The following is a 14,926-nucleotide window of genomic DNA, read 5'->3' as shown; positions in this document are numbered from 1 at the left end:
AAATTGATGGAAATTCCAATACAACCAGATTTAATGACCCAACAGAAGGGTTAACTTCTACACTCCAGCTTAGGCATTCTGTCTCGCTTTGCGGATGATTGGGTTCTGATCCCTAAAAGGCACTTATTTACAGCGGAGGTGGTGCAGGTTTTACAGGAGGACAGGAGGTGGTGCAGGTTTTACAGGAGGACAGGAAACATGATACCAGGAAGTCATGCATAGCCAAATTGAAAAGTTATTCCATTTGATGCCACTCACAAAATGAACCCACTCTTATCTGAAGTTCCCACTGTGCTCCAGTATCTGTGTGAGCTTTTGCATTCTCAGTTGGCTTACTCCTAGATTTTAGTGCACATTTGTCAGCCATCAATACCGGTTTACCTGTAGACTTTGTTCTTGTGTCCAGGTTAGAGGTAAAGCTCTTCCTGAAAGGAGTCCTGCACCTTAAGCCCCCAAGAAAATCTATTACTCCACCATGGGATCTTAATTTAGTTCTAGAAAAACTCACTTTATCCCTTTTGAGCCAGCCACTTCGACTGTCTTAAAATTCTGCACTTGTTCTAGTGGCTCTAATCTCTGCTTGCAGGGTGTCAGAACTGCAAGCACTCATGGCAACTGTGCCCTTCCTTATCTTCCTCAAGAACAGGGCAATGCTTGGGATTGATTCATCTTTCATGCCTAAGGCTGTAAATGAGGTATCCCTCAATCGAGCATTTCACCTACTTGCTTTCTTTCTCAACCCTCAAAATAGGAGGGAAGGACTCTTTCAATCCATAGACATTCACTGGCAGCTGAGGCTCTGTTTAGACAAAACAGACGGTCAGAAAAACTGTCTTGTTTTTCATTTGAGGCCAAGCCAGGCCAACCAGTCTCGAAGCAAGCCATTGCATCCTGGAAATCCAAGGCGATCTCCTCCTGCCACGTACTACATGGCAGATCCCCGTCCACTCGGGCACTTGCCTCTTTTGGGACCTTCCGTAAAGGGGGTTGATGCCAGGTCCAGCTTGGAAGTGGCTACTTGATTCTCTGCACACTTTCACCAAGCAATATAAGATTGCCTTCTCCAGGTCTAGGATGGCTTTTGCCAGATCAGTGCTGTCTGGTCTCCTGGACAGTTCCTCCTTCATACTCTAGCCAGCCACCCCCTCTCTCTCCAGTTCTGGGAATCGCCAGTCTGCATTAAGTACTGTAAAAGTGATTTCAGTTAGGATGTAGTACAGTTGTTTAAGAACTTACCATAATAGTAGATGTTATGTAGTCCTATCTCGCCTACATTCTTACCCATGGGTTTGGAGCTGAATATTGGCTCCGACTCGGCAGATTTTACTAGCTCAAAGTCTTTCATTGGCTGGGCTAAGCAGGTATCCCATGGTGCACTGCTCCATATCCCCAGATCTCGTTTGCCACTCGTGTAGCTCGGACGTGGTCTCGCTTGGCTGTGGCTAAGTACCCTCTTTCTTGTCTTAAGAAAAGTTTTTTGATTCATATCAGAAGCTATTTTCATAGCTATTTGTCTAAGATTGTCTAAGTTTTGTTGAGGTTGTGATAGTTTGATTGTTGTGTGGTATCCCACTGACTGTTCCCTCTGGCTAGGTCCGTTTCAGTTAGAGGGCCTAGTTCTCCTCGTATTGCCTTCTGTGTGAGTACGGTCTAGACCGCTTAAGTTGGAGGTTTGGGCTATTCCCTTTCCTCATGGGTTTCAATCCCTTGTTGAGACTTTGTATTTGCTCTTTAGTGTGTGTTTGGTCACTGTTTAGTGTTGGTCACTGTTCAGCATTCGTTCCTGCGTTTTGTAGTGTGAGCGCCTGTGTGTTCTTCTCAGACTTGGAGTTTGCCTTTTGGCGTAGTAGTGAAGATGTCTAAAGATCCCAAGGAGCGCAAACCTTCGGGTTTCAAAAAGTGCTCTAAATGTGGGTACAAAATGTACATTACCGATGGGAATTCCATTTGTGTCTGTTGCCTGGGAGCCATCCATCTGCAGGAATCTTGCAGTTTTTGTCATGCATTCAGTCCTAGAGTTCTCGAAGAGAGAAAGAATAAGCTAATCTTAAAGGGACTCTTGAAACTCTCTTTTTGAAGAGGCTATGGATTCGTCTTCCAGTGGAAAATCAAAATCTAGCAAGTCAAAAAAGAGATCTCTGGCTCAGTCAGCTTCATCGGAGCCTCTGGAGAAAATCTCAAAAACTGCATCGACCTCCTCTGCTCCACTGTCCTCAGGGCTGCAGGAAGTGTCGGTATTGACTGAACTGGCGTCTGCTCCAATTTTATTGGAATCTCTTAGGAGCCGATCGCCCAGTCTCACACCAGTTTCTCCTGAGAGGATATCCCATTCTCCCTCCCTGTCTTCCAAATCCTCCAGGACCCTTTCGGATTTGGATGTTGATAGGGTGGTTCAGAAGCTGCTCCAGTCACCGGTTTTGGCAAAATTGTTTTTGGCTCTGGCCCAGTCTGCTCCGGAGCCTGTCCTGACCCAGTCTTCGATCATTCCTCCTCCGAGCGCATCTCTGTCTTTGGAGCCGTAGTGTTCCATGCCATGTGATGTTCCTAGGCCGGCTCCGATGCCCCCTTTGGCTCCATCGGCTCTGACCCAGTCTGCTCCGTCCTCAGGGTTCGGGACTCTGGTTTCTTCGGTTGGGCCCGAGAGGGACTTTTCTGGGCTTATTTCAGTCCCGTGCCTCCCTCTCGGTGCCTCTACTCGGAACTCTGACTCCCGTCATGGCCTCGGAGGCTGGTCGCTCCTCTGATTTGGGGGGGACCAGCCTTCGAGGCTATGCGGACCGCGCTGGCCAGATTGTCAGCTACATCAGGCGTGTCGGTCACTCTGTCCCCCACCACTCCGTTGAGTGCTTCTGATCACCACCCATCCATAGACAGCAGAGCACCAGGGCCTAGGGATACCCCCACGAGTGGTCACCAAATTTCTGAGGGTCCCTCAGAGTTCGTGCCTGAGGAGCCCCCCCCTAGAGAGAAAACTTGCAAAAGGAAGCACATAGCCTCCCAAAATGAGTCTCTCACCTCTGATACTGACCTCAAGGAATTGGAGGGGTCCCCCAAGTCATCCTCTGTTTCCTTCTCCGATATCCTGGAGATACTGAAACAGAGAGGTGACCGGCTGTCCAAAGCCCCTTCCGAGGAGGAGTCAGTATTCCTTAAGGCTTTTGGTGCTCAGCCCTCCTCCTCCTGGGGGTCTCCACACTTCGAACTCCTTGATTTGATTTGTCGAAGAGTGTGGGAAAACCCTGATTCTGTGGAGCCCGTGCCCCGGCGTCCCAACAAGTTTCTTTCTGCCCTCCAAGGGCAAAGAGTTTCTGTCTAAAGGAGTCCCAGTAGATGCCATGGTGGTAGCGGCAGCCACTCAGAAGGAAGTAGCAGAGTCTTCTTCATCCGTCCATCCTCCTAACAAGGAGTCTAGGACCATGGATCGGTACGGGAAGCGTACCCTCTCGTCAGCAACCTTTATCTTACGGTCGCTGAATTACCTGTCTCAATTCACTCGGCTCCAGAGAGATCTCCTCAAGGAGTTAGGCGATGCTCTTGGGGGTAACGTCCCTGAGGCGGTGGCTCAGACTGTTAACGCCCAGGTCTCTACCCTCAACTCCATTGTTAACTCATCCATGCGGCTCATTTCGTATGCAGCCAAGGGCGTGAGTAGGGTAGCAAGCTTGGGGTTGCCCTTAGAAGGCAAGCCTGGCTGCGCCTGTGTCACTTTGCGGAGGCCTTCAAGTCTTCCTTCACTGACTCCCCCTTTGATGGTGGTTCTTTGTTTGGGACCAAATTGACAGACACCCTCACCAGGTGCGAGCAAGAGGGAAAGACCCTGTCTGCCGTAGGGGTCCGTTTTTTCCTTCCTTCTAGGCCTTATTCCAAGGCCCAGTGGGGGGGGGGGGTTCAAGAAATCAGAGTTTTTTTCCTGCTGCACAGGGTGAACCCCCCCTCCAGAGGCAGGGGAGGGGGAGGTTATTCAGGGAGACGTCGCCCCAGAGGCAGAGGGGGCCCCAGCAATTCGGGAGACCGCGATTCCTTTCGTGGCTCTCCCTACTCTCGTTCCTGAGGGAGTGCCCAGCTGTGCTTATCTGGAGCCAGTCGGGGCTCATTTCGTTACATCCAGAAGCCTGGGAAAGCATTACCCAGGACCGATGGGTATTACGGATAATTTCTGGAGGTTATCTCATGCCATTTATATCAGATCCCCCGTCAGTCAGAAAAATCCCAGACGTTCCACCCAGTCAAAGGGATCAAGCAGCCTCAGAGGTCTCAAAGCTGCTAGAAAAAGGAGCCATCCAGCGTGTCCCCTCAGACCAAATCGGATTAGGGACTTAAGATTCTTTTTAGTGCCAAAAAGAATAGGGGACCTGAGACCCATATTAGATCTCAGCCAACTGAACAACTATGTACACAAGTCCAAGTTCCATATGGTCACACTACAGTTGATTCTCCCATTGTTGGGAGAGGAGGTATGGATGTGCTCCATTGACCTCAAGGATGCTTACTACCATGTGAAAATGGACAGGGCATCCAGGAGTCACCTACGCTTCTGGCTGGGAGCCAGTCATTTCCAGTTTCGAGCCCTGCCCTTTGGTCTCACCACAGCCCCCCAGGGTGTTCAAGTGTATGGCGGTAGTGACGGCTCACTTGAGACGTCAGGGATTCCAAGTGTTTCCGTATCTGGACGACTGGCTCCTTACCGCCCCCACCAGGCATCAACTAGTTCAAACCAGGGACGCTACCATCACTCTGTCACCAGTTGGTTATAACAATAAAATGGGAAAAATCAGCTTTATTGCCCTCGCAGCATGTCACCTTTATAGGAGCAGAATTAGACAACATTCGAATGTGAACATTTTTACCGCAAGAAAGGATCAGTGTCTTACAACAACAGATACACATGCTGATGCCCCTGAGACAAGTGAAGGCAAGATGGGTTCTCCAGCTCCTAGGGACCATGGCAGCAACAATCATGTTGGTCCCTCTAGCGAGATTGCACATGAGAATTCTCCAATGGCTCCTCTTTGTTCAATGGTCTCTCCAAAGACTTCCACTTTCTCACCCCATTTTACTCACGGACAGATGCAAGCAGGACCTTGGTTGGTGGCTGTGCACCAACAGTTTGGACGGGGGAAGGCCCTTCGTTCCACCCATCCCAGTTGTCACGGTTCATAGGTTCATAGGTTCATACTAGGCTATCTGCCCGTGGGCATTTACAAGCCTAGCCCATTACAAGCCGAGACCAAGGACTCCTCCTAGATGGGAACAAGATACATCTGCATATAAACGTCCTACAGATGAGAGCAGTGCTACTTGTGTTGCAGGCACTTCAGAGTGTTCTTCCTCTAGGGACGATTGCAATACACTCAGACAACATGCCAGTAGTGTGGTATCTAAACAAGTAAGGGGGAACCAGGTCTTACCCTCTGTGCAGAGAGGCCATGCGAGTGTGGCATTGGGCAGTAACTTCCCAACGGTTTCTGGTGGCAATGCACATTCCGGGGAAGTCCAACGTGATTGTGGACAGGCTAAGCAGAGCTATTCTGATGCCTTACGAGTGGGCCCTGAATCGCCTGGTTGCAGAGCGAATCTTCAGCAGATGGGGTTGGTCTTGCTGCGACCTTTTTGCCAGCCCCCTCAATGCGAAAGCAACTACTTCACGCTGATCCCCCCACAGGGGGAGTCACACAGGGATCCTCTGGTTCACGATTGGCCCTCTGGTCTGCTTTTATGCTTTCCCTCAGTTTCCCTTGCTGTCAAAGGTGATTCAGAAAGTGCAATCCTTGGGAAGCAGAATCATTCTGATTGCTCCACACTGGCCTCGCCAAGTTTGGTTCCCTTTTCTTCAGCAATTCATTGTGGACACTCCTTGGACTCTGGACCCTCAACCAGATTTACTGACGCACATGTCGGGACAGTTCCACCACTCCCTGATGACCCTCCGGTTGACAGCCTGGCTACTCCACTTCCATTGTTAGTCAGACTTCATAATTTCTCACCAGACGTGGTTCATATATTATCGTCCTCTCGTAAACCATCCACTAGAAAGATTTATTCTAGTAAATGGAAAAGGTTTTCTATCTGGGCACATACCAGAGGCATTGATCCTTACACAGCTCCAATCGCTTCAGTCCTGGAGTTTTTGTCTATGCTTTTCCATCAGGGTTCCGCATCAGCCACCATCAAAGTTCAACTAGCAGCGATCTCTAATTTTCATGTAGCGTATGAGCCTAGTCTCATGGTGCATAGACTATGCAAGGCATTCCTGAAGGGTACTCTGTTGCTCTGTCCCCCGGTGTCTGAACCAATCATGCCCTGGGATCTCAATTTTGTTCTACAAGCTCTTACTGTACCACCTTTCGAGCCTGCAGCTACCTGCGAATTGAAATTCTTGACCTGGAAAACAGCCTTCTTTACAGCAATCACTTCAGCAAGGTGAGTTTCATAAATTCAAGCCCTCTCTATCAAACCTCCATACTTAATCTTCCATAAGGACAGGGTCTCTCTTAGACCAAGCCCTTCGTTCCTTCCTAAAGTGGCTTCCGTGTCTAATCTAAATCAATCCATTGAGTTGCCTGTCTTCTTTCCCCACTTTTCTAACAAGGCAGAATTTAGATTTCACCAGTTGGATGTACACAGACAATTATGCTTCTATCTGCACAGAACAAAAGATATCCGGAAGTCTGACCAACTTTTTCCTTTTCGGAAAACCGAATGGGGTCCCCAGTCTCCAGGGTCACCCTATCTAGATGGATATCTAGTTGTATCTCTTTCATCTATCAAGCAGGAGGTAAAGATCTGCCATTTCCGGACAAGACTCACTCTACTCGGGCTGTTTCCACATCTACAGCCTATCAAGCCAGATTGTCAATGGATGATATATGTGCTGCAGCTACTTGGGCTTCTCACACATTTGTTTCTCATTACAAATTGGACGTGGTCTCCAGGGGCAGGTCTTCCTTTGGCTCCACAGTTCTCAGGAGTATTTTCCTATGAGCCACCCAGGATGTAGGTGCTAGGGATGCTGTCCCACGGGTAAGAATGTAGGCGAGATAGGACTACATAACATCAAGAAGTTATGTACTCACCATAACGTTCGATGTATGTAGTCCATCTCACCTCCCATTCTTACTTACCCTCCCACCTTCCCCCTTCCTGGAGGATTTGGAGGTTAGGTTGTTATCTGCAGAGTTCCCTTGCTTAGCTTATTCTTTACCTGGATGTGATGTGTGCATGGAGTACAAATGAGTTTCGCAGCAAACTAGATCTGGGGATATGGAGCAGTGCACCATGGGATACCTGCTTAGCCCAGCCAATGAAAGACTTTGAGCTAGTAAAATCGGCAGAGTCTGAGCCGATATTCTGCTCCGAACCACTGGTAAGAATGTGAGGCAAGATGGACTACATACATCGAACGTTATGGTGAATACATAACTTCTTGATATTCTACTGATCACTGTTGTATAATCCCCCTTCCCCTCTGTTCTCACCTTGTGGTCACACCTTTGGATCACACACACACGCATACTTGCTTTCTTGGGGGATTTCTACTTGTTCTAGCTACACCCCTCCTAGCTGACCTGTTTCCTCTCTGTTGTCTTCAGGCCACTGGCTTGGAGATGGTCAGAGGATCTTCTGCATATGTCCACCCTTTATAACCCGATGTACACCCTTGGGAAGGTAAAGCTTTGGTACCACGGCCACACATCGGTGACGAAAACCCACCAGTGATGAATATTGCAACAGTGATTAGCAGGACATCTGCTGTTATAAGTTCTTATACAACTGTACTTTACTGTACATATTGATTACATTAAATTTGTTACCTTGGAGCTTTTCTTTCTGGGTCTTTGCTGAAAAACTGCACCTGTGCCCAGTCAGAAATTTCAATAAATATAGTTATCCTTTCAGCTTTTTTTTGTTGCCTCAAACGTTGAGCCAACAATTTGGTTGCTCTATGGTTAAAAAACAGTTTTAAAGCCATTGCTGTATGTTTGTTAATAATTTTTAAGTACTCTTGGATGGAAATTTTTTTTTCAGTTGCTGTTGTGTCCAACTTTTTTTTGTTTTTGCTCCTCCAAATCCTTTACTTTTTAAGCCATCTGGATACCTGTTTTGACTTTTATTCCACTTCTTGTTTGCTTTCATTGTGACCACAATTCTAATCTTTTATTTACAATTATCTCAATCCCTTGCAAGCTCCTTGCTTCTTAGATTCAAGTATAATAAGATTTCATTTAAAGTTTAATCTACCCAATCAGTAAATGGCTGCCTTTTCAGATGAAATACTGGAAAAGCCATTCTTTATCACAGAAGTCTTTTACTTGGTTACCAAACTCTTTTTGTATGGGGGGGCATGGTATGACACTAACACTGAACATGTTTTTGTAGTACTCTCATCATGTTGCAGTATTCTTTTTCATATGCAACACTATCTAATCTTACCCAAGAACCATATAGGTTCATAGATTAGTACTAGGCTAATTGCCCTTATGGGCCATTTTAAGCCTAGACTATTATCCCCTGTGAGAATCAAAATCCGTACCTTGTGTTTGTAAGGCAAACACCTTAACTATTATGCCAATCTCCCACCCCTGACAAGTTTGTATATTCCAGGTACCTCCCTGCAAAAAGAGGTTGCTTTCATGCTTACTCTTAGTGGTTTTCAGTGAAAAGATTTTGTGGTACTTGCAAATTTGTTTTTGCATACCTACAGCTAAAATGACCCCAAAAAAGAAAACTGGAGATAGTTCTTTCTCGACAGTTTTATGGCGTATAATGAAATCTGTATCAAAAGCTTGTTTCCAACCACTTCTCTGACTGAAGCCAAAGACTACCTTTGAATAACAGTTTATGGTCTTATTGAAATGTAGCGAGCCCTCTCATTCCTTCACCTCTGAGGCCTCCCCATCTAAAAGGAGCAGGGAAGTAATCTTTATGGAAAAGGAAGATTCCTCTAGTTTTGAGGATGAGGAAGAATGGTCTTACTCTAGCCACTTAAAATCTCACACTTACCCAGACTTAGGACTGGGGTGACAGCCCCCCCCCCCCCCCAAAGACCTTTCCTTTGGGGATACCCTGCATAGAATGAAAGAGGCTTGCAGTTAGGAGAGTAAGCAGATGTTCGTGTTACACTGCTGCAGTCATTAACCTGGACTGCAGCAGTGTGAACACTTGAACATCTACATTTATGGTAGGTACAAAACCGTACTATGTTCATCGTGTTACACTGCTGCAGTCCAGGTTAATGACTGCAGCAGTGTGAACACACTAACATCTACATTTATGGTAGGTACAAAGCTGTACTTTATCTCAGGCCCAGACAACTGGCTAGTCCTCCTGTGCATGTTTTAGATGTCCTTGAAGGCCTGCGTTACACTCTGATTGTGTACCCCTTGATCTCAGGAAGCCAGATTTTACAGAGTGCTTGAATCTCACAAGCACTTCTACAGAAACCCCAAAGCTGACCTTTCTGTAGCCCCTACTTAATTCTCAAAAGGTGTGCCTAGGGGACCAACAAGACATCCCTGCCTAATGACAGGGAAAGTAGATTATTAAGATTGGTGAAGAAAGCTTGTACCTCTGCCACCCTGGTATTGAGAGCTTTGAATTATCAATTCTATGTGCTAAGTACCTTGAATGTCTTCAGGACAAAATTCTAGCTAAAGTAGACTCTTTTGAACCTTATTACAGGAAGTCTAGGAGATAGCTAGATAAGATTTACAAGTCTCCAGACCCTCCCTAAAATGTGGCTATGATGCCTTAGATGCTTTTTGAAGAGCAGCTGTTGTAGGTTCTGTTATCTGCAGACATGATGGCTAAGGATCCAACCCCTGTCTGTTCACATAAAAGCTGAATTACTGGATGCTTCATTAGACTGGGAATTTCTTTTTGGTCCTTCAGTTGAACAAGTTTCGAGAACCTAGATAAAAATTAAAACTGTGAATTTTAACTGACACCAAGGTACAGTAGGAATTACTCTTCTAAACCATGGCCTTTTCCTCCTAGACAAGATAAGGGGAGGCCTCCCTGTGGAAAAAGAGCAACAAGAATCTAATAAATGGCAATTAGAATAATCACACAGAGCAGGGGGGCTCCAAAGAGCCCACCAAGCACAGAGAACTGTGACTCTGTTGTATCCAGCCCTCCCCTCTAAGCCTCTGACAGGAAGACTTTCTTCCTAAACCAATGGGAATCCATCAGCAGTGGCCAATGGGTCCTCAGCATCATAGAGAAGAGGGTGATCAGAGAAATGCCTTCCTTCTTGGGCATTTTAAAGCCACCAAAAGAGTGTGAAAGCCTCTTGCTTTTACCTATCCTTAGGGGAGCTACTTCATCAAGGATCCATCCAGCCTGAACCTTCCAGGACAGGAGGGAAAAGGCTCATCTCTAGTTGCAAGAAAAGAGGTCACCTGGAGGCCCATTTTGGACCTCTCAAAGCTAATCAAGTTCAACATCCCAAAATTCAAAATGCTTATGTTGCAAAATATTACTGCCCATGATCTTCCAAGATGTCTGTATGCTAATCTAGACATAAAAGATGCTTATCTTCATTTTGCCATTGCAGATGGTCACAGAACGTATGTAAGTTTAGTTTGCAGCAATAGGTTCCCACTTCCAGTTCTGTGCTTTACCTTTACAGTCTACTGCTGCCAGAGTTTTTCCCAAAATGTCTAACTCCTCTCCTCTGGTAGCACATTGCAAAACTTTAGGAGTTCATATGTACCTCTGTTTAGATGACTGTCTCATTTAAGGAAGATCCAATTCAGAAAAGCCTACGTGCCTTACAGATCAGCTTAGACTGCTTTCAGAAAGTAGATCTTGCCTTAAACACTCAAAAATCCTAAACTGTTCCTCAAACAAGGATATGGTTTGTGGAAGCACTCCGCGATTGTTCAACAGAAAGCCAGCCTACTGGCCTTCCTTCCTTCCCCAAGACAAGACTGCTGTCTTGACGAGCTGTTTGGCCATTCTGCCTCCAAAGCAGTTCATAACTGCAAGGGAATTCTCGTGGATACCAAGGTAAATGGCATCCTGCATTCTCATGATCTCATTTACAAAGTTACACATGAGGAAACTCCAGTGGTTCCTGAAAAACGTTAAGGCATGACATTCCCACCACTGGAAACCCTACTGCCTCTCCTTCCATGCCTGAAAAAGAAACTCCTGGGATGGAAGAACACCGTACAGAGGAATTCATGGGCATATTTCAATTTACCCGAAGCAGACAAGATCACAGACAGTTCAGACCCTGAAACTGCAGGGTGTGTGGTTCCACAGCAGAGGAAATTGCATGTAAATTAGAAAGATTTACTAGTAGTCTACTTGGCCATAAATAAACCTTTCAGCAATGTTTAAGCTCAGGGACCCTGCAGATCTGGACAGAACACCAGAGTGATGTGATATATAAACAAACAAGGGGGAACTTTGTCCTAACCACCCACCCCTTCCCTGTAGTCTTTCGAGGAAGATTTGGATACTGGCTCAAGAAATGGGGATGATCCTCATAGCCTCTTATATTCCAGGCCAAAGCAATACCTTGGCAGATTATTTTAAGCATGGATCTGCTAGATCTCTGTGACTGTATGCTGAAGGGAGAGGTCTTCCTGGAGGTAACAATACAGTGGGGAGGGTATCCTTTCAATAGACCTGTTCACCTGTCACCAAAACAAACTACAGAAGTTCTACTCCAGAACTCAGCCTACAGGAGCTTGGAAAATGGATGCATTCTCCTTCACATGGTCAAACTGGTTCCTGTATGCATTCTTGCCTTTAACTGTGACCCCCATGGTACTGATAGAAATCAGGACAGACAGACCTAGCATGATCCTAGTGGCCCTTTTCGGGCTGAGGGCAACACTGGTTCCCCCTCCTCTTGACACTCTGGGAAGATTCCACAGCGTACTGCAGGAAGTAGATCTCAGCTAAGTCAAGGGATCTGTCTTGCATCCCCAGGTTAACTGCCTGAAGGATTGGGTTTTGGCATGAAGGACTGCATCCTATTCCAAGGACGTGCTTTCCATTTTAAGGGAAGCAAGGAAGCCCAATACCATGAAATGATACTTGGCAAAATGGAAAAGATTTTCCATTAGTGTCACAGCAGTAACACTAACCCTTCTCAAGCAGACATCAACTTGGTCATGCAGTACTTCTCAGGCCCCTTTTAGGCAAGGACTTTTCCTGTTCCAGCATTAAGTACATGCGTCTGCTCTATCAGCTTGCCTGCAAAGTGCTTCACTTATCTTCTTGCACCCCCACACAAAGCTTTCTCTAAAAAGGGTAATTCACTTAAGACCACCTGTAAGGAACCCTATTCTGGCATGAGATCGAAATTATTTGTTAGAAAAAATAACCTTGCTGTTCTTTGAACCTGCTCTCTCTGACTCTAAAGATGCTCATGTGGAATACTACTTTATAGCTGTTGAGTTTCTGAGCTACAAGTCCTTGTGTAAAGAATCTTTCACTGCCATCTACAGGGATAGGGTCATCCTCAGAACAAGTCCATCCTTTATGCTTAAGGCGGTATCAGAACTTACTTTAAAGCAGGCTATTCACCTGCCAGTTTTCTACCCAAATCCACAGAACAAGGCAGAGCAAGTTCTCCACTCCCAGGATGCTCACAGGCAGATCAGGTACTATCTAGATAGGACAAAACCACCTAATATAGAAAAGCAATTCCTGGTGGCTTTTGCGGAGAGTGAACAAGGCAAGCCCGTCTCCAAACAAACCATTTCAAAATGGATAGTTAACTGCATTAAGTTCTGTTACTCGCATTGTGGAAAGTATTTACCTGGGCATATTAAAACCCACTCCACCAGACATTAGCTAACTACCACTGCTTTCCCCAAGAGTCCCCATCGAGGCTGTCCTAGAGGCAGCCACATAGAGTTTTGTAAAGGTGTACACCAAGTTCTAACTGAGGCAGTGTCTCCAGGGCAGATTTTGCTATTGCCATCATGTGAAATCTTATTTCCTAAAGTCATACAGATGACCCACCACCCAACTTTTATCTCAGAGTCCTCCCAAGAATCAGTACAGTAACAGTGACTATGAAGAAAATTAATACAGTTGTTTGACACTTAGTATGATTGTGCATATTTGACTAGATTGTTGCAGCACATACTTCCACCCTCAACCCCTCTTTTCTGAACACTTGTATCCCCTTTACCGAGTGTGGTTTCTGCAGATTCTCCTCTTGTCGCAGTCATCCCCCTCTGCCTTCTATGTTTTTCCTTCTCCACAATTAAATTTAGACATCTGGGGAAGTCATGCTGTCAGACTACTCATTCACTGCTTAGAAAGACCTGAAGATGGTGCTGACAGAAGCCCTTATATCCTGACTTCCAGATGCTGGTCTTTGAATGTCCTATTGGACTGATCGTGGGCTTCTGCATGGCAGGAAGACCAAAGAATCCAGTAGTACAACACTGATCTGTTCAAAGGTTCATTAAGTACTAGACAATCTGCCCTTGGGGATCATTTTAAACCTAGCCAATTTCCCTTTTTGTGCTTGAAATGACCTATCCCATTTGGTTATAGATTGGCCTTACCCATCCCATGGTCAGTAATTAATTCTATATTACCCTTAATGAGAATAACTGGGATCTTGCCATACATAGTTTGAGGGGACCCATGCATGGAATAGAGCATTTAATAGCTGCCTGTCTCCATTAGTAGTACAGGGAGAAGTCCTGGGGTAATCTTTATTTCCCATCCATAGGTCTAAGTTGCGCTTGAAAATGGACAGGGATAAACTCTGTTGTATGTGGATGGGGTGTCTGTCCCATAGCAACGATATCCTCTGCAAAATATACCTATTCTTCCATATTGCTCTGATTACTCAAACATCCACAGTTATGTTAAGTGGGGCACACGTATAATTTGTGATCATTGTCTTCCCTTATTACCAGAGTGTGACTGAATGAATGTGCATTTACGAATGAATAAATTAAGGTATTGTTTTATATTAAAACTAGTCTCCATCTGAATTTAGAACAACAAGTTTAACTCTGTATACTTTTTGGGTAATATGCATTTTAATGTTCTCATAACTGCTCGAGAATTGAACAAAGGTGTGGTCTTTGAAGACCTTCACTTTTTTTATGATTAGGATCTGATTGTCTGCCGAGATCTAAAAGGTTAAAAATAGACAGCAAATCTTGCAGATGAGAAGGTTTGTATGAAGTGATAGCACCACAGAATGATTCTTGGGGGGATGGATATATATAATATAGTGTGTGTGTACAAATGTAACAGTAACCCACTGTGGGGCATGTTTGAACAGATATTACATAGCTCTCAGGCTGTTGAGGTATACGCTTTGTGGGCAGGAGCCTTAGAAGCTTGTGTGTGAGGTAACGTTTAAGTGCACACAGTCTAATATGATATTGATCTTACAAAACTGCATTTTGTTGCATATGTAGTCTTAATGTGCTACTGAGTCCTACATTATATTTCTGCATGGTACACATGCAGCAGTTTTGTCAGCTGTTGAACTGTAAGCTTTAACATTTTTAGTTCTGTACAAGTGTTTGCATCTCTTAAAAATGTTTTGCGGAGTCGACCATTTATTATGTAGTGTCATATTTCAGTTAAAGATTCTCATACACTTTTTTCTTTTATTAGGTCCCCGTTTAGGTAATTCACCAGTACAGAGCATTGTTCAGTGTTTGGCTAGGAAAGATGGGACTGATGACTTCTATCAGTTAAAGGTAAGTAGTGAAGCAATAAACAAGCTATTTACTTTTTCCCCCTGGTTGCTAATAGATGTCCATTTACAGTAGGGACTGAATGAGAGCTTCACTAACGCCGAACAAGCTATGTTCATCATGTTACACTGCTGCAGTCATTACACTTGGGTTATCCTGCCGTCAGGCGGTTCCCCAGTCGGCCTGAGTTCCAAAGTCTTGGTCCGGTGTCAGTTGCTGTCACCTCCTCCCAC

The 14,926-nt window shown here is 45.4% G+C and overlaps 1 protein-coding gene across 1 annotated transcript in view; it reads left to right on the top strand.

Moving 5' to 3' along the window:
- The window catches only part of STK40 (serine/threonine kinase 40), a 1,174,020-nt gene that overhangs the window by 203,790 nt on the left and 955,304 nt on the right, over positions 1-14,926 (top strand). The window contains exon 3 of the mRNA XM_044089696.1: positions 14,611-14,696. Within this exon, the coding sequence (XP_043945631.1) occupies positions 14,611-14,696 (86 nt within the window). The remainder of the gene's footprint in view (positions 1-14,610; positions 14,697-14,926) is intronic.

Source organism: Protopterus annectens, chromosome 1.part1, assembly GCF_019279795.1.
Source record: "Protopterus annectens isolate FY-2018-M chromosome 1.part1, PAN1.0, whole genome shotgun sequence".
NCBI lineage: Eukaryota > Metazoa > Chordata > Ceratodontiformes > Protopteridae > Protopterus > Protopterus annectens.
The sequence above is the reverse complement of the archived record's forward strand: the minus strand, read 5'-3'. Positions and strand labels throughout refer to the sequence as shown.